At 38.3% G+C, this 26,025-nt stretch overlaps 3 protein-coding genes and 1 pseudogene across 10 annotated transcripts in view; 2 read left to right on the plus strand and 2 right to left on the minus strand.

Annotated features, from left to right (window-relative positions):
* Window positions 1-15,522, minus strand: part of LMLN (leishmanolysin like peptidase) — a 68,180-nt gene extending 52,658 nt beyond the window's left edge. For both annotated transcript variants that reach the window (XM_033135163.1, XM_033135171.1), the window contains exons 1-2: window positions 15,273-15,522; window positions 292-389 (exon numbers count right to left, since the gene is read on the minus strand). In XM_033135163.1, the coding sequence (XP_032991054.1) occupies window positions 292-389; window positions 15,273-15,491 (317 nt within the window). In that variant the 5' untranslated portion in view covers window positions 15,492-15,522. The remainder of the gene's footprint in view (window positions 1-291; window positions 390-15,272) is intronic.
* LOC117037561 (voltage-dependent anion-selective channel protein 1-like) lies at window positions 8,600-9,429 on the plus strand (annotated as a pseudogene).
* A 3,277-nt stretch (window positions 15,523-18,799) lies between the features above and the next one.
* RPL35A (ribosomal protein L35a) lies at window positions 18,800-22,693 on the minus strand. Of its 3 annotated transcripts, none has more exons than XM_033123723.1 (5): window positions 22,606-22,693; window positions 21,854-21,898; window positions 21,511-21,663; window positions 20,280-20,424; window positions 18,800-18,888 (listed from the first exon to the last, which is right to left on the minus strand). In XM_033123723.1, the coding sequence occupies exons 2-5, from the start codon at window positions 21,862-21,864 to the stop codon at window positions 18,865-18,867; spliced, it is 333 nt and encodes a 110-aa protein (XP_032979614.1). In that variant the 5' UTR covers window positions 21,865-21,898; window positions 22,606-22,693; the 3' UTR covers window positions 18,800-18,864. The 3 variants fall into 3 exon arrangements, with proteins under 3 accessions (XP_032979614.1, XP_032979624.1, XP_032979633.1); XM_033123733.1 differs by lacking the exon at window positions 22,606-22,693 and adding an exon at window positions 22,574-22,593; XM_033123742.1 differs by lacking the exon at window positions 22,606-22,693 and adding an exon at window positions 22,406-22,495.
* A 132-nt stretch (window positions 22,694-22,825) lies between these two features.
* Window positions 22,826-26,025, plus strand: part of IQCG (IQ motif containing G) — a 28,241-nt gene continuing 25,041 nt past the window's right edge. For all 5 annotated transcript variants that reach the window (XM_033123680.1, XM_033123688.1, XM_033123697.1 and 2 more), the window contains exon 1: window positions 22,826-22,986. The gene's annotated coding sequence lies outside the window, so the exon portion shown is untranslated. The remainder of the gene's footprint in view (window positions 22,987-26,025) is intronic.

Below are 26,025 nucleotides of genomic sequence, written 5' to 3' on the forward strand. Positions count from 1 at the left end.
CACTTCCTCTTATTTTTCTTCCAAATACTTATTGACCAGGTGTCTTCCAGGTCTGTTATTGATCACATCCAAGTAGATCCACATTCGTTTTGTTCAAATTATTCATGATGTATAGATTTTAATTATATCCCATGGCCATGATCTTTCCATACTAAAAGAAGCATATTTAGCTTAATATACTCTTGAAGGTGCATTGGCACCTACTTCCATCTATGGAACTTCAGATAACAGATAAAAATATCTTTAATAGTTTGATTCTTAGTATCAAAGATGACAAAATGAGGTACTTACTCTTCAATACTTTTATCATAGACAGTCTTGATTCTTAAATGTTCATCAACATCTCTCTTTATAACATGATTTGCCTTAAGATGGACCTTATTTATGACCTGAAAAAAAAAGGATAGATTTGAAATTTAAAAATATATATGGTACACATTAGCCAATTGAGGTCCTAACTTAAAAGTAATAAACTAAACTTCAAGTATACTACCCAGAAAAAAATAAATGAACTAATAAGTGGAGATAGTTCATGTTCATGGATAAGAAGACTAAATATTGTCAAGATGTTAGTTTCTCCCAACAATTTCTTTTGATCTATAGATCAGATGTAATCCCAATCAAAATCCCAGCAAGTTATATTATATATACCAACTGATTTTAAAATTTATAGAGAGAGACAAAAGACCCAGAATGGCCAACACAATATTGAAGAAGAACCAAGTTGGAGGACTGACACTACCTGACTACAAGATTTACTATAAAGCTACAATAATCAAGACAGGGTGGTACTGGCAAAAGAAGAGACAAATAGAACAATGGAACAGAATAGTTAGCCCAGAAATAGACTCATATAAATATAGTATTTCCTTTGACAAAGGAAACAAGGCAATACAATGGAGCAGATTCTCTTTTCAGCAAATGGTGTTGAAACAATTGGATAGCTGCATGGGAAAGAAATTAATCTAGACACAGATCCAACATCCGTCAAAAAAAATTAACTCAAAATAGATTATAGACCTAAATGTAAAATGCAAAACTATAAAACTCTTGACAGATTCAATAGGAGAGAAACTGGATGACCTTGAATATAGGAATGACTTTTTAGTATTTATAGCACTAAAAAAGGGCATGCATGATCCATGAATGAAATCATTAATAAGTTTGATTTTATTAAAATTAAAAACTTAATGCTCAGTGAAAGATAACATCAAGAGAATAAGAAGATAAGCCACAGACTGGGTGAAAATATGTGCAAAAGATACCTCTGATAAGGGACTATTATCCAAAATATACAAAGAACTCTTAAAACTCAACAATGAGAAAATGAACAATCCAATTAAAAAATGGTGAAAGGGGCCAGCCCGGTGGCTCAGGCGGTTAGAGCTCCATGCTCCTAACCCCGAAGGCTGCCGGTTCGATTCCCACATGGGCCAGTGGGCTCTCAACCACAAGGTTGCCAGTTCAGTTCCTCGAGTCCCGCAAGCGATGGTGGGCAGCGTCCCCTGCAACTAAGATTGAACACGGCACCGTGAGCTGAGCTGCCACTGAGCTCCCGGATGGCTCAGTTGATTGGAGTGCATCCTCTCAACCACAAGGTCGCCGGTTCGACTCCCGCAAAGGATGGTGGGCTGCACCCCCTGCAACTAGCAACGGCAACTGGACCTGGAGCTGAGCTGCGCCCTCCACAACTAAGACTGAAAGGACAACAACTTGACTTGGAAAAAAGTCCTGGAAGCACACACTGTTCCCCAATAAAGTCTTGTTCCCCTTCCCCAATAAATCTTTTAAAAAAAATGGTGAAAAACCTTAATAGACACCTCACCAAAGAAGATTAACAGATGGCAAAAAACCATATAAAAAGATGCTCCACATTAGTCATCAGGGAAATGCAAATTAATATGAGATAGCACTATACATATATTAGAATGGCCCAAATCTGGAACACAAGACAACACCAAAGACTGCCAAGGATGTGGAACAACAGGAACTCTCACTCATTGCTGGTGGGGATACAATATGGCACAGCCAGTTTGGGAGACAGTGTAGCAGTTTCTTACAAAACTAAACATACTCTTACCATGATAACCCAATAATTGTGCTCCTTGGTATTTACTCAAATGAGCTAAAAACATGTTCACACAAAAACCTGTACATGGATGTTTATAAAAGCTTTACTCATAATTGCTACACGTTAGAGGCAGCTAAGATGTCCTTCAGTATGTAAATAGATAAACTGGTACATCTAGACAATGGAGTATCATTCAGAGCTAAAAAGATGAGCTATCAAGCCATGAAAAGACATGAAAACTTAAATGTACATTATTAATTGAAAGAAACCAGTCTGAAGGGTTACATATAAGTACATATGAGTATCTGAAGGGGCTACATATGAGTATTGTAGACTCCAACTGTATGACATTTTTGAAAAGTAAAACTATGGACACGGTAAAAAGAAAACACAGATCAGTATTTACCAAGTGTTGGAGGATGGGGGAAGGGAGGAACAGGCAGAGTACAGAAGATTTTTAGGGCAGTGGAAATACCCTGGATGATACTATAATGATGGCTACGTGTCATTATACATTTGTCCAAACCCATAGATGTCCAACACCAAGAGTGAACCCTAATGTAAACTATGGATTTGGGATAATTATGATAAGTAAATCAATGTAGGTTGTTCTGAAATTGTAACACAAGTACCACTCTGGTTGGTATGTTGATAAAGGGGGAGTCTATGCATGTGAGGAGGAACAGTGTATTTGGGAAATCTCTATACCTTTTTATTTTTGTAGTGAACCTAAAACTGCTCTAAAAAAATAGTCTTTAATTAAAAAATAAAAAAAGAGACCAGAAGACGATGGCACAAATAGCTAAAGTGCTAAAAGAAAGATGTTCAACACTGAGTCTATATTCAATAAAATGACCCTTCAAAAATGAAGAGGAAATAAAAATATTTGAGATAAACAAAACTTGACAGAATTCATCACCAGTAGACCTGCACTACAAGAAATGCTAAAGTAAGTTCTTCATGGTCATAGAAATGACACTAGAGGTAATTTGGATCTTGTCTCAGAAAGGTCAGACGGCGAGTGCAAAATAAATTGGATGGCTTATAAATAACAGACATTTATTTCTCACAGTTCTGGAGGCTGGGAAGTCTAAGATGAAGTCACCAGCAGATTCTGTCTCTAGTGAGAGCCCACTTCTTGTTTCATACGGTCATATTCTCACTGTGTCCTCTGGCAGAAGGGGCAAAGGAGCTCTCCAGGCACCCTTATTAATCCCTAATAACCTATCAAAGACCCCGACTTACCCATCATCACACTGGGAGTTAGGATTTCAACTGAGGAAAATTGGGGGGGGACACAAACATTCAGTCTATATCAGACTGTAAGAAGGAATGAGGCTGACTGGAAATGGTAAATATGTAAGTAAATATAAGATTATTGTGCAGATAAGAGTTAACACAGCGGTCCTAAGACTGCTGTCTTTAAAAACGCCTGCCTGCAAGTTTGACCTTTCACTGATCTGGGAACTTTATATGGTAAACAGTTCCCTAACCTGAAGTAAAATAAATAGCTAAATTGCAAACCCAAGTCCAATCACGTCAACAATCACATTAAATGTAAACATTAAGTGTAAATGGACTGAAATTTTCCATTAAAAAAAAAAACAGATTGCCAGACTAGACAACAGAGCAAGATCCAACTATTTGCTATCTACTACAAGAAACCCATTTTAGCTATAAAGAGAGAGAGAGGTTGCAAGCATAAGGATGGAAAAAGATATATCAAGCAAACATTAATTAAAAGAAAGTCAGAGTGGCTATTATTAGTGTTAGACAAAGTATATTTCAAAACAAGGAATATTACCAAGGATAAAGAAAGGGATAGTATATAAGGCTAAACTGATTACCAAGAAAATTCAACAATTCACCAAGAAAACATAACAATCTAAAATGTGTAAACTCCTAACAGCAGAGCTTTAAAATACATGAAGCCAAAACTGAAAGCAGAAATAGACAAATCCAAAATTATAGCTGGAGGCTTTAACACTCCTATTTCATAATTGATACAAGCAGACAAAAAATCCATAAGGATATTCAAGATGTGAGCAGAACTGCAATTAAACTTGACCTGACGGGTTTTTTTAATTAAAATTTATTGGGGTGACAAGGGTCAATAAAACTACATAGGTTTCAAGTGTACAATTCTATAATACATCATCTATATGCTCCATTACGTGTTCACCACCCAGAGTCAGCTAAACTGTTGTCCGTGTATGAGTTTTTATTTCTTTGTCTTGTTCTTTTGTTGCCTTCAGTTTTATATCCCACATATGATTAAAGTCACATGGCTCTCGACTTTTTCTGTCTGACTTATTTCACTTAGCATAATACTATCAGATCCATCCACGTTGTTGCAAATGGCAGTATTTCATCTCTTCTTATGGCTGAGTAGTATTCCATTGTGTATATATACCACAACTTCTTTATCCAGTCACCTATCGAAAGACACTTCGGTTGTTTCCATGTCTTGGCCACTGTGAATGAACATCGGAGTACATATATCTATGGATAAATGTTTTCAGATTTTTTTGGGAGAGGGATTGCTGGTAATTCTATTCTTAATTTTCTGAGGAACCGCCATAGTGTTTTCCATAGCGGCGGCACCAATCTGCATTCCCATCAACAGTGTATGAGAGTTCCTTTTTCTCCACAGCCTCTCCAACATTTGTTATTACTTGTCTTGATGATAGCCATTCTAACAGGTGTGGTTTTGATTTGCATTTCCCTAATAGCTAGTGAAGTTGAACATTTTTCATATTATCTGTCAGCAGTTTGTATGTCTTATTGGGAGAAGTTTCTGTTCATGTCCTCTGCCCATTTTTAAATTGGATTGTTCGTCTCTTTGTTGAGTTGTGAGTTCCTTATATATTTTGCATATTAGCCCCTTATTGGAGGAGTTGTTTGCAAATATCTTCTTCCATTCAATTGGTTGCCTCTTTGTTTTGTCGATGCTTTCTTTTGCTGTGCAGAAGCTTTTCAGTTTGCTCTAGTACCATTCATTTATTTTTTCTTTTACTTCCCTTGCCTTTGAGGTCAGATTCATAAAATCCTCTTTGAACCCAAGGTCCCTAATTTCAGTACCTATGCTTTCTTCTATGCAGTTTATTGTTTCAGGTCTTATGTTTAGGTCTTTGATCCACTTTGAGTTAATTTTGGTACATGGTGACAGACTAGTTTCATTCTTTTTGCATGTAGCTTTCCAATTTTCCCACCACCATTTATTGAAGAGAATTTCTTTTCTCCATTGTATGTTTTTGGCTCTTTTGTCGAAATTATCTGTTCATATTTATGTGGGCTTATTTCTGGGTTTTGAATTCTATTTCATTGTTCTGTGTGTCTGTTTTTCTGCCAATACCATGCTGTTTTCATTACTGTCACTCTATAGTATAAATTGCAGTCAGGAAGTCTGATACCTCCAGCATTATTCTTTTTTTTTTTTTTAGGATTGCTTTGGCTATTTGGGGTCTTTTGTGATTCCATACAAATCTGATGAATTTTTTAGTTCTATTTCTTTAAAAAATGTCATTGGGATTTTGATGGGGATTGCATTAAATCTGTATATTTCTTTGGGTAATATGGCCATTTTAACTATGTTGATTCTTCCAATCCATGAACATGGAATGTCTTTCCATATTCTTCAATTTCTTTTAAAAATGTCTTATAGTTTTCAGTGTATAGGCCCTTCACATCCTTTATTTATTCCTAGGTATTTTATTCTTTTGCAATTGCAAAAGGAATTGTTTTTATTCGTTTTTCTGAAATTTCACTGTTAGTATGTAGGAATGCAATGGATTTCTGTACATTGATTTTGTAGCCGGCAGCTTTACTGTATTCATTTATTATTTCTAATAGCTTTTTGGTAGAGTCTTTACGGTTTTCTATATAAAGAATCATGTCATCTGCAAAAAATGATAATTTAACAACTTCATTCCCAATTTAGATGCCTTTTCTCTCTTTCACTTGCCTGATTGCTTTGGCTAGGACTTCTAATACTGTGTTGAGTTATAGTGGTGATACCAGGCAAACCCGTCTTGTTCCTGAATGTAGAGCAAATGACCAGTTTTTCCACCGTCAATTATAATATTAGCTGAGGGTTTGTCACATATGGCCTTTACTATGTTAAGGTTATTTTCCTTCTATAACCATTTTATTGTTTTAATCATAAATGGATGTTGTATCTTGACAAATGCTTTTTCTGCATCTATTGATATGATCATATGATTTTTATCTTTTATTTTGTTTATGTGGTATATCACACTGATTGATATGCATATGTTGAACCATATGGGGTTGAACCCCACTTGATCATGATGTATAACCTTTTTAACGCATTGTTGTATTCGATTTGCTAGAATTTTGTTTAGGATTTTTGCATCTGTATTCATTAGATATCGGTCTGTAATTTTCTTTTTTTGTGTTATCCTTATCAGGTTTTGGTGTCTGGGTAATGTTGGCCTCATAAAATGAGTTAGGACTTCTTTTTCAATTTGTTGGAAGAGTTTGAAGAAGACAGGTGTTAATTATAGCTGTTTAATTTCTTGTAACTTCCAGGGGAGATTTCAAAAAGTGCTCCCCACACTGCCATTTCTGTGCTGTCCCTAACTGACATTTTATAGAATACTTGCCCCAATAACAGCAGAATGTACATTCTTCTCAGGTACATGTGAAACATTCACCTAAACAGACCACATTTTTGGCTATAAAATAAACCGTAAGAAATATTTAAAAGACTAAAATCATACAAAGGATGTTCTCTATCCATAACAAAATTAAAATGCAATGAAATTACAGAAAGATAACTAGGAAATCCCCAAGTATTTGAAAATCAAATACAAACTTATAATTAATCCTAAGGTTAAAGAGGAAGTCACAAGGGAGATTAGAAAGTATTTTGAATTGAATGACAATAAAATTAAAACAAAATATTTGTGGGATGTAATTAAAACAATATTTAGAGGGAAATTTAAAGCTTTAAATACGTATACTAGAAAAAAATCTCAAATTAATGATCTAGGTTTCCATCTTAAGAAACTAGAAGAAAAAGAGGAAATTAAACTCAAAGCAGAAGGAAATAATAAGGATAAGTCCATAAATTAAATGGAAAATAGAAAAATAATAGAGAAATATCAATGAAAACAAGACCTTATGAAATTAATCAAGGAAACCAAACTGATTCTTTGATCAATGCAATTAATAAACCTCAAAGCAGAATGACAGAATGACAACAATTACCCATATCAATATCAATGAAACAGGAGATATCACTCTAGGCTTTACAGACTATGATACTGTGATTTATAAGAAGATATATGTATTTGGTCTTTGTCCTGCTTCTGGCACAGAGCTCCTAAAACCTTTTGAATTTTCTAAGTGATGAGATAGATAAAGGTGTCTTTGTTACGTTAACGAGGTGACTTTAGGAAAGCACCTGAACATGGGGACTGGTTGCAGTGGAGCCAACCATATGATGAGAGGGTTGGCACTTTCAGGGGTGTCCTGTCCCACCTCTGAGGAGAGAAGAGAGGCTGCAGGTTGAGCTCAATCGCCAATGGCCAATGATTTAATCAATCATGTATGTAACGAAGCCGCCATAAAACCCAAAAGGATGGGGTTGGAGAGCTTCCAGGTTGGTGGACATGTAGGGATTTGGAGAGAGTGCTGTGCTTACAGAACATAGAAGCTCCATGCTCTTCTCCATACCTTGCCTTATGTATCTCCTTCAGCTGCTTATTCTTGAGTTATATTCTTTGATAATACACCAGCAATCCAGTAAGTAAAAATTTTTTGAGTTCTGTGAGCTGCTCTGCAAATTAAGTGAACCTGGGGGGGGGGGGGCGGGTAGTCATGGAAACCTCCAATCAATAGCCATTAGGTCAAAAGCCCAGGTGACAACCTGGACTTGAGATTGGTATCTGAAATGAGGAGGGTGGGGGAGGGCTGTAGGACTGAGCCCTTAACCTGTGGAATCTGATGCTACCTCTGGGTAGATAGTGTCAGAATTGACTTACACTGTAGGACACCCAGCTGGTGTCAGATAGTTACTTGGAGGTATGTGGAAAGAAATCCACACATTAGAACTGGTACCAGAAAACATTCAAAAGATCTAAAGGAAATATTAAGAAAAACTGTATGTCCATCAATTTGACTTCAAAGAAATGAAATTATTTGAAAGATACAACTTCCATAACACAATCAAGAAGAAACAGATAACCTGAATAGTCCAATATTTGTCAAAGAAAATGAGTTCATAGTTTACAACTCTCCAATAATGAAAATTCCAAACTGAGATGGCTTCATTCCTGAATTCTACTAAAAATTTAAGGAAGAAACAATACTGCAAACACTTCCTGAAGTTAGAAGAGGAAGAAGTACTTCCCGACTCATTCTAAGAGGCCATAATGCCAAAACCAACGTTATTAAAGAAAAAAAACACAGACCAATATCCCTCATGAATATATATGCAAAATCACAAAAACAATATTAGCAAATCCAGCTGCTGCTGAGCCCACAGCCACTGCCTCTGAGCAGATGATTGTGCTTCCCACGTATGCTGGATTTGGCAAATCTGCCAGGGACGTCTTCACCAAGGGCTATTGGATTTGGCTTAATAAAACTCGATTTGAAAAGAAAATCTGAGAATGGACTGCAATTTACAAGCTCAGGTTCAGCCAACAGTGAGACCACCAAAGCACAGGCCGTCTGGAAACCAAGTTCAGATGGACTGAGTGTGGTCTGCCGTTTACGGAGAAACAGAACACTGACAATACACGAGGCATGGAGATTACTGTGGAAGATCAGCTTGCACGTGGACCGAAGCTGACTTTCGATGCATCCTTCACACCAAACGCTGGGGCGGGGGGGATGCTAAAATCAAGAAAAGGTACAAGCAGGAGCACATAAACCTGAACTGCGATGTGGATTTCAACATTCCAGGGCCTTCAATCTGGGGTGCTCTGGCTGGCTGGCTACCAGATGAATTCTGAGACTGCAAAGTCTCAAGTGATCCAGAGCAACTTTTCAGTTGGCTACAAGCCTGATGAATTCCAGCTTCACACTAATGTAAATGACAGGACAGAGTTTGGTGGCTCCATTTATCAGGTGAATGAAAAATTAAAGACCACTGCTAATCTCGCCTGAACAGCAGGAAACAGTAACACTCACTTCGAAATAGCAGCCAAGTATCAGATGGACCCTGACGCCTGCTTCCCGGCTAAAGTGAACAACTCCAGCCTGGTATGTTTAGGATACACTCCAGCCCAAAGCCAAGTATCAAACTGATGCTGTCAGCTCTGCTGGATGGCAAGAATGTCACCACTGGCGGCCACAAGCTTGGTCTAGGACTGGAACTTCAAGTATAAACAAATACTGTACAATTCTTTAGTTTTAAACTATTTTGCAGCATAGCTACCTTCAGAATTCAATGTACCTTTTAATGTTGTATGTCTGAGATGCAAGTGTTGCTAAATATCATGTTAGACATCCATGTTAAAGATGATTCAGGTTTAAAGAGTTACCCTTTCAGGGACATAGAAGAAACCCAGTTCCAAAAAAGGTCCTTTCACATGTCGACTTGGGGGGAACTTGGTGGCCCCCTCTAGAGATGTTAGGTTTCTTTTTTATCCAGAAATGGCTGTAAGTGGAAGATGATGATTTGTAAACACTGTAAATTTGTATTGTGTAAATGAATGAAATTGTGACTTTGTGAGAATTGAACCGTGGTTTCCCATCCTAATTGAGAGAGGCTCACTGATGCGTGAAGAAACTCATCTGAAGGGACTTTTTTAGACAGATCTTCATGACCCGTTTCCACCCCTGTCCATCACCTCTTTTATACTAAAAGTCTTTTACACTAAAAGTCTACAGAGTGTGGTAGTTGTTTCTTTTGTGCCATTTTGGGGTGGAGAAGGTGGATGTGATGAAGCCAATAATTTAGGACTTAATTCCCTCTCATGCTGTGGTTTTCTGCCCTTGCACCAGAAAATGAAATAGCTTCTAAAAGCTCCGGCTACAAGTTGGGAAGAGACTCTGTGACTGTAATCACATGGTGACGACATTTGGAACATAAATTAGATTTCTGTTTTGTTCTCACCACTCTGTTTATTTTTTAGCAGTTTAATGGGTACATTTTAGAGCCTTCCGTTTTGTGTGGAATTAGTTTCTCCCTTTCAAGTGCTTAAAATAAAACTTGAATAAAATATTGAAACCTCAAAAAAAATTAGCAGGGTGGCCGGATGGCTCAGTTGGTTAGAGTGCGGGCTCTTAACAAGGTTGATGGGTTGATTCCCACATGGGCCAGTGAACTGCACCCTCCACAATTAGATTGAAAACGGGTTGTGTTTGGAGCTGAGCCGCCAATGGGCAATCGGTTGGCTCCATGGTTGGAGTGCGGTGCTCATAACACCAAGATTGCCAGTTTGAGTCCCCACATGGGCCAGTGAGCTGCGCGCTCCACAACTAGATTGAAAACAACGACTTGACTTGGAGCTGAGCTGCACCCCCCCACAACTAGATTGATAAAACACCGACTTGACATCCTGGAAAAACACACTGTTCCCTAATATCCCCCAATGAAAAAAAATTTAGCAAACCAGTCCAACAAAATGTAAAAAGGGCAATGCATCATGACCAAGTGGGCTTTTATCTCAGGAAAGCAAGGCTAGTTCATCATTCAAAAAAATCAATCAGTGTTAATTCACAATATGAACTCAGTAAAGAAGAAAAGATACTGGATTAAATCAATTGATGCAGAAAAAACATTTAATAAAATTCATCATACATTCATGATAAAAACTATTGGCAAACTAAGAATAGCAGGCAATTTCCTTAACCTGATAAAGCATATCAACAAAACATCTACAACTAATATTCTTAATAGTGGAAAACTAAATGCTTTCCTTCTAAGATCAGGAATAATGCAAGGATGTCTACTGTCACCACTCTTATTCAACATCATGTTGGAGGTCCATCTTATTGGAGTCAGTATAAGGCAATAGTAACATTAAATATTTGTAATAAGCAAAAGATACATATTATAATCCCTAAAGCAAACATATCCATGTGCACATGCATGAGTGTATGCACAGATGTGCGTGCACACAGACACCCCACGAAAGGTTAAATATAAAAGGATGGAGAGAAATATATCATATAAGATCTAATTATAAGCAAGTTAAAATGGCTATATTAATATCAGACAAACTAGACTTCAAAGCAGGGAGCATTACCAGAATAGAGTGACATTTTTGAGGCCAGCCCAGTGGCTCAGGTGGTTGGAGCGCTGTGCTCCTAACTAACGCCCAGGTGGCTAGTTCGATTACCACATGGGCCAGTAAGCTGCGCCCTTTGCAGCTAAGATAGTGAACAATGGCTCTCCCTGAGCAGCCACAGATAGCCTGAGAGATAGCAGAGAGCTGCTGTGAGTGGGTAGCCTGGGGGAGCGCAAGACTCATAATACCAGCGTGTCCTACACACTAGACTGGACTGAGAAACAATGGCTTGAACTGGAGTGGGGGGAGGGAGCGGAAAAAGGGGGGAAAAGTGACATTTTATAATGAAAATTGATACAAGTAAACGGTTAATAAATCAGAAAGACATAATTATAAATATGAATTCACCTAACGACAAATTCAAAATCCATAAAGCAAAAACTGACAGAACCAACAGAAAAAACACAAATGTACAATCTTAGAGACTTTTAAGACCCTAACAATTAGACAAAAATTTGCAGGAATACAGAAATCTGCACTACACCATCATCACCTCACCTGATTGACATGTAAGAAACCTACACTCAATAACTATAGAATATATATTCTTTACAAGTACACATGAAAAGTTAAACAGGATACAGCATATGCTGAGGTATAAATAAAACAATCTCAGATTTCAAAGGGCTGAAATCTTACCAAAGATACTCTCTAAGTTAGAAATCACGAACAATAAGGTATCTAGAAAAGGACCAAATATTTGGAAAGTATATTTTAAACATTTTTAATGACCCATGGATCAAAGAAGAAATTACCAGGGAAATTAAAAACACTTTGAACTAAACAATAATTAAAATACAATGATCTGTGAAGTGCAGCTCAAGTTGTAGGTGCTTAGAGTGAAATTTAAATTTGAATGTTTATATTAGAAAGGAAAAAAGGCTCCAAAACAATGATTTAAGTTTCAACCTAACAGTATGAACAAAGCAAATCCACAATAGGTAAAAAGAGGAAATAATAAATAACAGAAAACAATGAAATACAAAACAATCATTAAAGAACATAACCAAAGCCAACAGTTGGTTATTTAAAATGATTAATAAAATTAATAAACCCCTAGCAAGACTGGACTAGGATAAAACAGAATAAACACCAATTACCACATTAGAAATGAATGAGTAGATATCACTAGAAAGTCTACAGACACCAAAAAGATAAATTATTATGAACAACTTTATAGCAATAAATTTAACAATTTAAATAATATAAAGTCCTTGAAAAATACAAGTTACCAAGACTGACACAAGATCAAACAGAAAATATAAATAGACTTGTATCAGAGAAATTGGATTTATCTGAACCTCCCTATGCAGTGGTTGCTTGGAACCAGAAGTAAAAACTGGGATTGACTATAAATGGGTACAAGGGATCTTTCTGGATCCCTTCTAAAAATGGTTGCATAACTCTGAAAATTTATTAAAAATCATTGAACTGGACACCGAAATGGGTAAATTCTACGGTACAGTATATAAACTATAGCTCAATGAAGGTATTTATTATAAAAACTCTCTACAAGAAAAACTCCAAGCCCAGATGGTTTCAGTCATGAATTATACCAAACATTTAAAGAAGACATGATTTCAATTTTATAGAGACTCTTTTAGAAAATGTAAGACGATAGAACACTTCTCAACTCACTATGTAAGTCTAGTATAATTGATATTAAAGGCTAACAAAAACTTGACTGAAAAAGAACATTACAAATCAGCATCATTCATAAACAGATGCACAAATCCTTAACAAATCTATTAGCAAATTGAATTCAGAGGTATATAAAAAGGATAATACATCATGACCAAGTAGGGTCCATCCCAGAAATGCAAAGTTGATTTACTATTGGAAAATTTAATGTAATCTACAATATAATAGTATAAACTGTATCATTCCATTAATGTAAACTAGGTTCTAGAACAGGCAAAACTAACATATTGTAAAATCTAAACCTAATGTTAAAAATAAAAAATTCAGAACAATAGTTGTCTGGGTGGACGTGAGACTGACTGGTACAGGACAGGAGGGAAATTTCTGGAGACATGGAATTGTTCTACATTGTAATAGGGTTGTGGGTTTTACATGGATGTACATGATTGCATCTGTTGCATTTCAATATATGTAAATCTTACCCCAAAAAACTTTCAAAAGCAACAGTAACAAGTGGGAGGATGGGAAATGGGTGGAAGTATATGAAACAAGAATGACAGAATATTATCACATGTTGAAGCTGGGTGATGGGTCCATGGGAGTTCATTATGCTATTCTGTTTGGGGTTTTGTTTTAATTTCTATAAAAGTAACAACAAAACAAAACTTAGAGGTTTTAATTAAGAACAAGTTAAATGAGTCAAGATGTTTTGTAGTTCCCCACCACCACCAAGAAAAGTTACTGTAATTTCCTGTAGCACTTAACAGAGGTGCAGTCACTAGTATGAGTACAATGAATAGTTCTTGCCTACATTTTGTATTCAGGTTAAGAGGACTTCCTATTACATATTCTATCAAGAACTATAAAAATATATTAGGGATGAGAACGCTCAAGAACTTAATAGCTTGCTTTTAATATCTGAAAACTAGAACAAAATAGCTATTAAAGTTCCTTCTACACAGATATTTTGCAGATCTTTGAACTACTTTCACTTATTTTAATCTAAATTGGAAGAGAGAAGCATAGGGCTTTGTGGGACTGTTTTTAAAAAGAATTCATCAGAGGGGTGGGGTATGATGTTTAAGGGTACAAACTTGCAACCAGTACATAAGTAAGTCCAGGAGCTCTAATGTACAACATAGTGATTACAGACAATAATGCATTGTAAATTTAAAAGTTGCTAAAAGACTAAAAAAATAATTCAGCCAAAATGCAGTGTCATGATAAAAACTGTAATACTGCTACAAACCCCAATATTTTGGCACACATGATTATGAACACTATGCACAGAAATTTTTGGAAATTACCACCAGAATGAGTGATCTTAGATTTCTGGGTTAAACTGAAAATTTCTACGTTAATATTTCTTGATAAAATAATAAGACAAATTGTAAAACCAATCACAACATGAAGCACTGCCCCAGGTACTCTGTCTCCTTTCCTCAAAGAATAGTGATTGGTGTGAGCTCTCCTCTGAGCTAAGTACTGTGGAGGAACCAAAGTATAAGGCAAACTTCATCCTAAGGAACCTTACAATTTAACTACAAAGGCCTGGAAAATAAGCCAGCATCACATAGCGGTACTTGGTTAAGTGCCAGAAGAGAGTAGAGATACTAAAACGTACTGTGAAATGGAAAGAGCATTCTGTTGGGGTGGTTTCAGCAGGATGCCTTGAGGCAAACAGACTGAAATAACTTAGGGAGAAAAATGGAGTGGGAAGGCGGTTGGCACTTCCAGGGCAGAAACGGGTAAAGCAAGCCATGTGACGAGTTAACTTGAAAATAAACCTGAACTTTGTCTCTACAGAACCCCCAATATCCCTCCACCGCCTTTCGTTCTCCTATTAATTCCTTCCCAAACTTTCAGATTAGTGGTTCCCAAAGTGTGGTCCTTGGAACAAGCAGCATCACCCACCATCTGGAAACTTGAACTGCAAATTCTGGGACCCATCCCAGACCTAAGGAGTCAGAAAGTGGGGAAGTGGGCAATCTGTGTTTTAACAAGTCCGTCAGGTGATTATGATACATGCTCAAATTTGAAAACCGCTACTCTAGGACTAACTTGCTACGCACAACCTTCGCACAGAAAAGTGCTGATGTTCTGAGTGCCTAACTCAGTCACTTGGCTGGTGCAGAAAGGGAGTTGATAGCAGGTCCCAGCCCTCTGAGTTCAGTCTCTGGCCCAGTTTCGCTTTCTCCTACCGTACACCTTGTCCCAATCACTACACTACTCTCTATGCCACTGCCTCCCACATTACCCTCACAGGGCCCGCTCCCGCCCCTCCGTCGCCCTACCTCAGTGTCAGAGGGTACGTGATGCCGGCAGGGAGGGGAACTGCCCAAGGAGACAGGAATAGATGTAGCGCTTGCGCGGATCCCGCCTAACAGGAGGAAAACGCCTCGGACCCATAAAGAACCGCCCCAGCGCCACCGGCTTGGGCCCGGGCCTGGCCCGGAGGAACCCGTTCCACCACCCCACTCGGGCGCCATCTTTGGGCTGAGCGTCGTTACCATGGAGTACGTGACGCCTCCGCGCCCGGCGCCAGCCCCGCCCCTCGCTGCTCTGGGCAGGTGGAGGAGCCAGCCGGTGAAAACATGCTTTTTGATTGGCTAGCGTCACCCGCAAGAACTTCACCGCGGAACAGACGTGCATCCCGTCTCATTGCATGAAGCCGGCCAATAAAAGTCGTTTAGCGGCCCACGTGAGTTGGGTTGAGACTGTAGGTGTTGATGGCAATAGGACGGTGGTTATGTGGGTGTCTTTACTGAGGCGGTTTTTCAGTTAATTCACTTAGTAACTGAAAAGATTATGCACCCACTAACTGCCACGTAGCTTAGACAAACAGTTGCAGAATATTTTATGTTTTAGCCTGTGTATGTGTGTGTAGTGAATGGAATATAATTCTCATTTTTAATTCTTAGGAGTCACCAATTTTAGGCCCATTTCTTGTCATTTCCTATAAATTCAACTGTGTCCTTTACTGTTCAACCCCATCCCTGAATTTACTTAAAAATCAAGAATTCCAACTGCATTAACTCAGACTGGGTGGATCTTTTCCATTAAGGAAGCTACCTTCAAATCTGATGAACGAAAAATTTGAAATCAGGACAAATCTCCCTGTGGCCCATGAAAAAAAAAACCAGGAACTGGAAGCACTTAAACTGGAAGTCAATCAACACGGATATTGTAAATTACTAGGAAGGGTGGGGGTAGGAAAGCAGAGAAAATCCCCAAGAATCTGTATTTCATTGGCAAAGATCATATACTCAAAAACATAGGCGGGGCACTTGACAAGATTCATCAGATACCGTCTATCGTCCTACAACTGGTAGAAGTGGAGATTCCAAACCAAATTCACCCCTTTCAGAATTATGTGCTCTATCCACAGGAACACAAAGAAATTCAAAGTTGTGAACAAAAACCACCAGTCATCTTCAAGTTTCTAGTTGTTTAACAGTAGTATCATGCTAGGGAGAGGCTTTTTTGGTGGTCTAGCATACAAGTTGCTAGCCATTCAAGCTCATTTCTGTGAAATATGGGATTCATCCAATGGTTAGCTTTGGCTTAAGCACTGAGCAAACCTCTTCATGGGAGAAAAGCGTTATGCACCTTCTCATTTACAAATGCTGCATTACATCAATGGAAAAGATTGATTTGCAAGCTACGCTTCTTTGTCACTGCATTTACTCCTTACCCTAAGAATTCTCAGCTTTCTCTTTCCTGCTTTGCTCAAAATGCCCATCATTTACCTACCCCATTGCTCTACCATCATCTATCCCCCTCACAATAGGACACATTCACTTGACTCCTACAAAGATGACAGGTATTGTGATTTCTTGTCTGTATGACTAATCCAGACCTCAATATCCATCTGCCTTCCTGGACATTATCAAGCTGAGTTCTTCAAACTAAACACCCATTCGCTGGAAAAACACACACACACACATACATCTCCTGGTTCCCCAACTTTGCAAATGCACTATTACCTACCCAGAAACCAAAGCTGGGAAAGTTACCTTTCAAGACTCCTCTCCACTTGGTTTTAAAATTGTTAATGTTTATGGAGTCTGCCATTTCAATGCTCAAAAATTTCAGTTAAGACTGCAAACCCTACCTGGTTTTCCCTTCCTTCAGTTTATGTGGGGTTACCACTGGGTTTTCTAAAATATGAATCTGGTCAACCCTATAAAGTTCAATGACACAAGAATAGTTCAGTCCTCCTCAGTGCAGTATAATTTAGCATCTTAGTTTTCTGTACTTTCCAGTTATTCCTAATAGGTTTGTCACATTACATCTCGGTTGAATTCCTTAAATGCTTTGTTTTCACCTAAAACCTGTACCATTTCCTTTTTCTGAAATGCCTCCCCAAGCACTCTATCCCTGATCACCCCAAAAGTACTGATACATCATCTACATGACACAACATAGGTACTTTCAGTTTATACTGGCTGTTTGAGGGGGAACTTATCTTAGTGGAGTAACTCTGAAACTGGTACTTCCTGCTCTTGACCTGATATTCCATTTCCTTATGGTTCTAATAACCTAATTGTAACTTGTGGTGGCCATGAAATGCACTGCTTAGATCTGGTGAAGAGCGTAACTGACCAATGGCCTGAATCTGCTTCACTTCACCATCCACCTTATTTGCCTTGAAGCCACACTTCCCAAGGGCAGCTGCAGCGGGCCGTACAAATACAAGCCCACTGCTGTGAAACCTGAGACTCTTCCAACAGCAACTTGGCTTCAGGACCACCACTGGACTAATGAGCAAACCTTTCTTAGAACTGCCATGTGCTTAGTCCTCAATCCTCTTATATCCTCTTCTTCAAGTCTTTCTTACACATCCCCCCCAATACTTTTAGCATGCTACCTGCTTGACAACCCAAATATAACGAAAAACTGTTAAAGCTGGGGCTCAGTTTGGCAAGCTCCGTTTCCTATTTCAATGGAATGTCAAGATTTTACTGAAAGGACTAGCTGCTACTGCAACAATCTACAACATACTGCAAACTGATACCTTGGGTCAAACTTTTTTCAATGCTGAGATTTAAAATATTCTACAGCTTTGCTTAATTTCTTTTGCATTACGCTAAAATCTTAATCCTGAATTGCTACATTAAAACACGAAGCCAAGTAAAACTAGACTGCCTAGGCAATCCTAACCCTCCCCCATCCAATTATTTTTTCTGAACCATGTGGAATTGACATTTTCAACTTACACATTATTCCCCCTTAAGTGTTATATACTAGAATGCTTTGTCCCATTACAAATCCCAAGGCTGTCATCCCTGCCTATCCAACAAGCTGACCAATACCATCAATATAATCTCCATTCAAGTTTCTCCCAACTACCATTTTAAGTCACAAGTTTCCCCACCTAGAAGATAAAATCTTAAGTTTCTTTCACTGACTCTCAATCTACTGAGTGAGGCAGTTACCAATACATTTAATAAACTACAGTACCAAAGTTGAAATAAACCGTATGTGGAAGTTAGAGATACATTTTGATGTGCAAATCTGGAAACATATCATGGTAATATATCTGTACTGGCTAAAATTGATGGCTTCTGAACTTCTTGGAATATGCGGTGTCTCCATTTTTCCAAAAGCTTGTCAGAGGCTAGGTTTAACTGCTCCATCACTATAAACCTTTCAAGGTACTTTCTACTGTCCCCCTCTCCTTTAACAAACTCACATCCTATCCCATTGTCTAAATCTCTGTAATCATCATTACATATAGCCCTTTGACTTCCTTGAATACTTTGAAAATGCCTGACAACCACCATCATTTAAGGACGTAACAAATGAATTTAGGACAAAGTGATTTTTAAGCCATTTAACAAAAATACAAGAGAACAAATCCACTTTATTTACTTTTCAGTAAGTTTAAATCCTTGAGGGGTACAGCATCTGGGGGGAAAAAAGAACACAATGCCATTAGATGCATGTTACATACAAATTTACCAATGTTACTAAATACCACAATATGGATCAATCCCATTATTCATCTCTGAAATGCATCCAATGATGACTTATATCCCGGTGGGGAGGGAACCAAGTTTTTATAGCCTTCAGTTTCTAGGTGAACACGCTTTGATTAAGAACCAATATGGGAGCATTGAAAGTCCATTTAATTTTGCTACTTCTAATGACAGTGTAAAAAACTTCCTGATGAGACAACTCAACTGCTTAGCAGGGTTCAAAAGTACCCTGGGACCCCAACACTGTGGCCAAATCTATTAAAAATGGAGCCTAACTAAAGAAAACAGGAGCTATTTTAGGAAAATCATGAGATCTGGATTCAAAGACTTGGGCCCAAATCCTGGGACCCAAAAACATGAGCATCAGTTTTCTTCTACAAAATAAGGCCAATAACACCTACTCTAACGAGACTGTCATGATGAAAACATGGGAAAAATACTAAGAATTATGCCAGGAAGGGGCAGCCAGATAGCTCAGTTGGTTAGAGCCCGAGCTCCAAGCAACAGGGTTGCAGGTTCGATTCCCACATGGGCCAGTGAGCTGCGCGCTCCACAACTAGATTGAAGACAAGCTGCCACTGATCTCCCGGGCAGCTGGATGGCAGTTGGTTAGAGCGCATGCTCTCAACAAGAAGGCTGCCGGTTTGACTTCCAGTTTGACTTCCGCGTGGGATGATGGGCTGTGCCCCCCTCCCCCACAACTAGATTGAAAACGTCAAACGGACTTGGAGCTGATGGGTCCTGGGAAAAAAACACTGTTCCACAATAAAGTCCTATTCCCCTTCCCCAATAAAATCTTTAAAAAAGGGAGGGGGGCTCTAGAAGAGGGTAAACAGGGTCTAATACATGGTGATGGAAACAGAACTGACTCTAGGTGGTGAACATACAATGTGAGATATAGATAATGTATTACAGAATTGTACACCTGAAATCTATGTACCTTTACTAACTACTGTCACCCCAATAAACTTTATAATTTAAAAAAAAAATTATGCCAGGAAAAATTGAATTTTTATTTTCTAGCAATTACTTCAGTGTCCAATAAATATCTTTGCCAGAAAAATGTTCATTTAAATGCTTTTCCCCTCACCGCAGCTTTAGCAAAATCTGAAATCTAGGCACAATCCACTTGCATATTTTGCCTTCATTTTCCTTCTAATGCCAAGATCTGATGTTCTACATTTTACACAGTAGCCACGAATTTTGTAGCATAATCTATTAATGACATTTTATAATCACAATAGTTCTTAGAAGTCAAAGCCCAAGCCTTGAGCTTAGTTTGACTCAACGGAGTGTCATATTGCTAATAATTGGACTTACTACACGGATTCTGTGTCCTATGGCTTTAGCAGGAAGGTTGCTTCGGAATTTGGCACGAACCATACCACTGTTTCCATGAGCACGAGTTACCTTTCCCCAGATTACTCTGGTTTTGTTCGGTTTGCCACCAGGAGTAACTGTGTTACTGATTTTAAAAGGGAATAAAAGAGGAATGAGAACTCAGGCAACCACTACAGTGTGGTACAAATTCAAAATGACATCTAGACAGTGGCTCTTGAGCCTAGTTAACCACTTAGTGACATGAGAAACTTGAAAATAAGCCTGGGCCATCATTCATTCAACAAATACTTGAGTATCAACTATATGCCACGTTTATAAATGTAATTTTTAAAAACTTTGTAAAATAGAGCCATTTACAAAACAAAACTTTCAGAGGATAACTATGTAAATATAGCCTTCAGTTATATGTTAAGTAAAATGTATAGATTGTCAGATGGTAATAACTGCAATATATAATAATAATAATAAAAAACAATGGGAGATAAGAAGTTTGAGAATATTTGTGTTTGCAAATTTTAAATAGCAAAGAAAGGCCTCACTGAGAAGGTAACACTGAGCAAAGACTGGAAGATAAGGGAACAGCCTGTGTTTAAAACCTGTGGTTTGTGTCCCTGGCTTGTGGAAAGGCAGGAAATAGATATCAAGAGTTAAATCCTAGCTGGATTAAGAGTAGAAATTGGGAGCCTTGAATGCATAAGATCTTTAACGACTTTAGCTTTTACTAAATGAGATGAGGATCAGTTGGAATTTGAGCAATGCAGCGATGACCTGACATAATTTTAAAGAGCTCTGGCTGTAGAAGGAAAAGGGGGCAAAGATGAAGGCATGTCCCCAGAGATTTTAATTGGTCTGGAATGGGTTTAAGAACCAAGGATTAAGAACCAATGCTCTAGGAACATCTTTAAGTATACATATAAAACATAATTTCAAGGAATCAACGAAATGAATTAAGGAACATGTAAAGTACTCTGTAAAATTTTTAAATCATACAAGGAGTTGGCTCCTTTCTTGAAACATTTAACAGCTGTACCCAACATCATCCACAAAATAACATCCTTCTGTAACCTCCCATCCCATGAAGTTCCTTAAAATCCCAAAGTAGAAGGCACAACAGTACCAATTACTTTACCAACATCTTTTTATTCCTCTTTGAATAGGAAAATGACACAGATCAAATAAAAATGCAAAAAGTATAATACTATAAACTTACTTCTTTGCCTTGTACACATACGCACATCTCTTGCCTAGATAGAATTCAGTTTCATCTCGAGCATAAACACCTTCAATTTTAAGAAGAGCTGTGTGCTCTCTCTGGTTCCGGAGACCCCGCTTATAGCCAGCAAAAATGGCTTTGGACCACAACCTAAAACACACAAAGTATATATTAACCATAAGCTGTTGTTAATATCTCCTTTAAGTTCAAACGTCCAGTATAATATGACTTGTAACGACCCTCACCCAAAAGTTACCTAATTTCTCCCACTAGTTTTAAACTCGCCTTTAGATTCATGCTGAACAAAAAACTTCGAGTACAAAACAATGAAAAGCAGTACCTTCCAGACATATTTGTCGTTTTAGAAGTCCTGTTCCCAGCAGGCCTTAAAATAAACAAAAAAATCAGTTTAAAATCTCGTAACGCATACTCCCCACCTGGTCCCCTCTCGTCTCTTAAACGTGTTACGTTAAATTCCTTTTTGATCGGCATTTCACGCTGAGTGTGGAAACGTAACTATGCCATAAATACATGAAGCGCAGTCTGGCACGACATCCCAACCCCAAAGAATGCCTAATAGCTAAGTAAACTTGAAAATAAGTGTCAAGACTCTACACTAAAATAACCCAAAGAAACTCCAAAGGAAGTTCTAAGAAAATTCATGCCATGATCAGAAGGAAGATCAAGGAGTCAGAGAAACATGCAGAAAACAACTCTTTAGCAATAAATGGGAAAGAAAACCGAAGAAACTGTAAGCAAGCAAAAGCCAAGACTGGAATGGGAGCAACTGGAAAAAATCCATCCTAAAAGAGCCACTGCCTCAAAAAGGTAAATGCAGACGAAGTGCATCTGTTTCACTCCGTTACGGCCCAGAAGAAGCAATTCTGATTACGGGAGCACCCGCTCTCCGGACGTCAGGGGACCAGCACCATCAGTCCCATATCTCCTCCATCCTGTCCTCCCTATTGCTGGAATCCATAGAAATCAGTGGCTGGCAGTGCCTCCGAGCCGCAACAGTGGCTCAGAGACATATGTGGTTGAACGCACTCCAGTTATTTACCCCCAAATTTCAGCAGCACGAAAACCACTCACCTCCCCAGGCGCCAAAATGGCGGAAAAAGGAAGGCGAAGCCCCGCCGCGTAGCCTTGTGGGAAAAATACTTTCACCTCGCCTCCAGTTTAGGCATCTTCCGCGACCGCCAAAAAAAAAGCCTCAGAAATCGTCTTCTGACTGAAACAAGCCACATTTAACAACACTCTTAAAATTCTTCCCTTAAGTCCTTCCATTTTTGCAAGCTGCAACATGTATTATTTTTTAGAATAGAGGAAGGCAAAGTAGTAGCCAACTAAAAGAGAAGCAAAAAGTCCCTCAAAGCTGACCGTTGCCATAGAAACATCTTAGCGTGGTTCCTGCGAGCTCCGGTTGTAGGTGGAAAAAGTGAAGCCGGACGGGAGGACATAGCGCCGCTTGAGGTACCTCAGATTTGATTCGCCAATGTAGGGGTAGCTTTCCCTCTTACTAGACAGGAGTAGGCCAACGGAGACTCTCGGATCCTATCCTGGAAGAGAAAGGCCGGGAGCACAAAGGCAGGAGGAGCCCTTCTCTTTACCTTACTCCTTCCCTCCTTCTGCTCCTTTATCTCTTTCCAGAAATGAGTTACATTCTTACCTCCATCCTTTGATTTGACCCCGAGGGTAAGGAGGACTGCCCTGAAAAGACCTTACTCCCTTTTAGGGGAATAAGGTAAACTGTCAGGCTAACGGTCTGGGCGCCCAGCACCATGCCCACACGTTCACGTCTTCAGTAATTACTTGAATACTAGCATAAGATAAGTTAATGGACGTCAGAGATTTATATTTCCTAATTATTGCACATTTATTTGGGTTACCCTATGGATTCATTCATTTATTCAACAGTTTATTGAGTGACTCCTACATACCAAGTTTTGTTCTTGATTCGGAGGACACTGAACAAAACAACAGAACTTGACCCTCGTAGAACTTACATCCTGGTAGGGGGGAGAAAGACAATAAGCAAGTAAAATGTATGGCACATTAGAAGGTGATGTGAGAAACATATTCTTTATGGAGAAAAATTAAGCTCGGAGGACTGTAAAGGATGGGATGGGAAGCCATTTGAGATTTCTGTATAGAGGAGCTGCTCAATCTGACTTCCATTTTAACAGGGTCACTGTGTTGAGACTGAAGGGAAATAAGGGCACCATCTGGGAGATCGATTCGGAAGCTATTGTGATGATCCTAATGAGAGATTATGGCATGTAGACAGAAGTGATGAGTACTGGAATTCTGAATATATTTTGAATGTAACACTGACAGGATTTGCTGATAGATGAGGAATGAGAGAGAGAAAAGGATGACTTCAAAGTTTCATAAAATAGGTGTATATAAATCATTTAAAATTAGATCGTCTTATAAATACATCAAGATAGAATTTATGTACCTTTATAGCCCACTCTCCCTATCCAATTTTCTGTGTCCCAGAAATATACCAGAAATCCCAATATTAGAGAATGTACTCACAATCTCACTGTTAAATGTACTGTTATAGAAATCCAAAGATAAGTACTCCTGAGAGGAATAACACATTGAATTTTATTCCTTTGTTCATTCATTCATCCATTCTACACATACTTACTGAGAATAGTGCCTGAAACTTAGGATACAATAGCGAGCATTGTCATGGTTCCTGATTTCATGGAACTTAACAGTCTAGTGGGGGAAATTGACATAAACATTACAAATTATGCAGGAAAATACAAGTGCAATGAATGCTTGAACAGAGAGATCCTGATCCAGCCTAATGAGTCAGGGATAGTGTCACTTGGCAGAAGTATCATTTAAGACATTTTCCAAACTGGAGGTTATGGTACATTAGATCATGGTTATAAAACTTTCTAAGCAAAACATGATAGAATTGAAAATATCAGAACGTATCACATGTTATAAATTGTTTTATGAAACTTGTTATTTGCATGTATATTTACATATATACATATATATGTATATATATACGTGTGTGTGTGTATATACACACACACACACTACATATAAAAATGTATACATGTCATTGTAGGTCATTGTATCAGTGTTGCCCTGGAAGGAAACAGTTGGCAGAGTTGAGGAGAATTTAATAAGGAGTCTGCTTACAAAAGTATAGGCACAAGTGAAACTATAAGGGATGATGCCGTTTCCAGGCACATGGGAAAGAAGTTACCTGAACTCCCAAGAGAGAGCAATATGGAGAGGATTGCCTGACAGAACCCATGCATGGCCTTTGACAGAGAAACATTGCCAACCAGTGGTGATCTGGCAGGGGTATCACCACCTAACCTCACAATCCTACACTTTGGATCTCTTTTGGAATCTCCCATTGATGCACTCCATATGGATCAGTCTCTCACGGCACAGAAAATGGTGGAGATTGGATCTAGAAGGGCACATAGCAGATACCTAGCAAAATGCCACTGATTTAAGCTGCTACCTGATGGATCAGTGGGACTTTACAAGGTAAAGAAGGGAGAGGAACAGTTCCAGTTAAAGGAATAGCATATGCAAAAACCCTGAGTTGAAAGGGAGCATGATTCAGTTTTGACCAAGAACTGCAAGGCAATTAAAAGCTTTATTTGGGGGTCTTTTTTAGGAATTGCAATCCAGGAGACACAGATTTTGTTGGAAACCCCAACTGTGTTCTGAGGGGGAAAGAAAGAGACAGAGTTTGTAAAAACAGAAAAAGGGGGGTACCCAGAGGGATTACACAAATTGTTTTGAAAGAGCTGTGATTGGTAATGGCAAGATGAAGGAAGAAGCAGGAATGATTCCTGGGTTTCTAGTGTTGAAGAATGAGAAGCTAGAACAGCACAAAAGCACTGGATACTACATAAGCATAGCCCTGTCTTACCTATGTGAAGTATATTGACCTATGCCCCAAGCCGAAAAAATGTTAAAATAACACAACAAAAGAACAAAACCTTAACACCATGCTACTTCCTAAGGCTGTCCTGGCACCAGAAAATTTGGCTAGTTTGGAGTATGTTTTTCTCAGTTTATTACATAAAGATTGTTTTATATGTTTGAATTTTTGCATGTGAGATTTTTGTTGTGTGAGGCATATTTGTACCACTCCTCTCAGGATCACTTTATTGTGAACAAAATCACACTGGAAACTCACCATTCACTATTCATTCAGTATAGAGCAAAATTCTCCATGGAGAATTTAAAACTCTTTTAAGCAGAAAGGACTTTGGTTTACCAAGAAGGGGTAACATCTTGATAACTGTATTAAACTGATTTTCCAGATAAATACAGTTTTTCTGACTGCAATATCAAATGTTCTTCTAAGTCCAGGTGGAATAAATTCTGTTACCTGACCGATCAGGGAAATGGAGTGATCTAATTAAATATTTTAGTAATCAATAACAAAAAAGTAAATCCACTACATAGAGATTACCAATTAAAAATTAGAATACAATAAAAACTATGAAAACCATGTTG

Source organism: Rhinolophus ferrumequinum, chromosome 2, assembly GCF_004115265.2.
Source record: "Rhinolophus ferrumequinum isolate MPI-CBG mRhiFer1 chromosome 2, mRhiFer1_v1.p, whole genome shotgun sequence".
NCBI lineage: Eukaryota > Metazoa > Chordata > Mammalia > Chiroptera > Rhinolophidae > Rhinolophus > Rhinolophus ferrumequinum.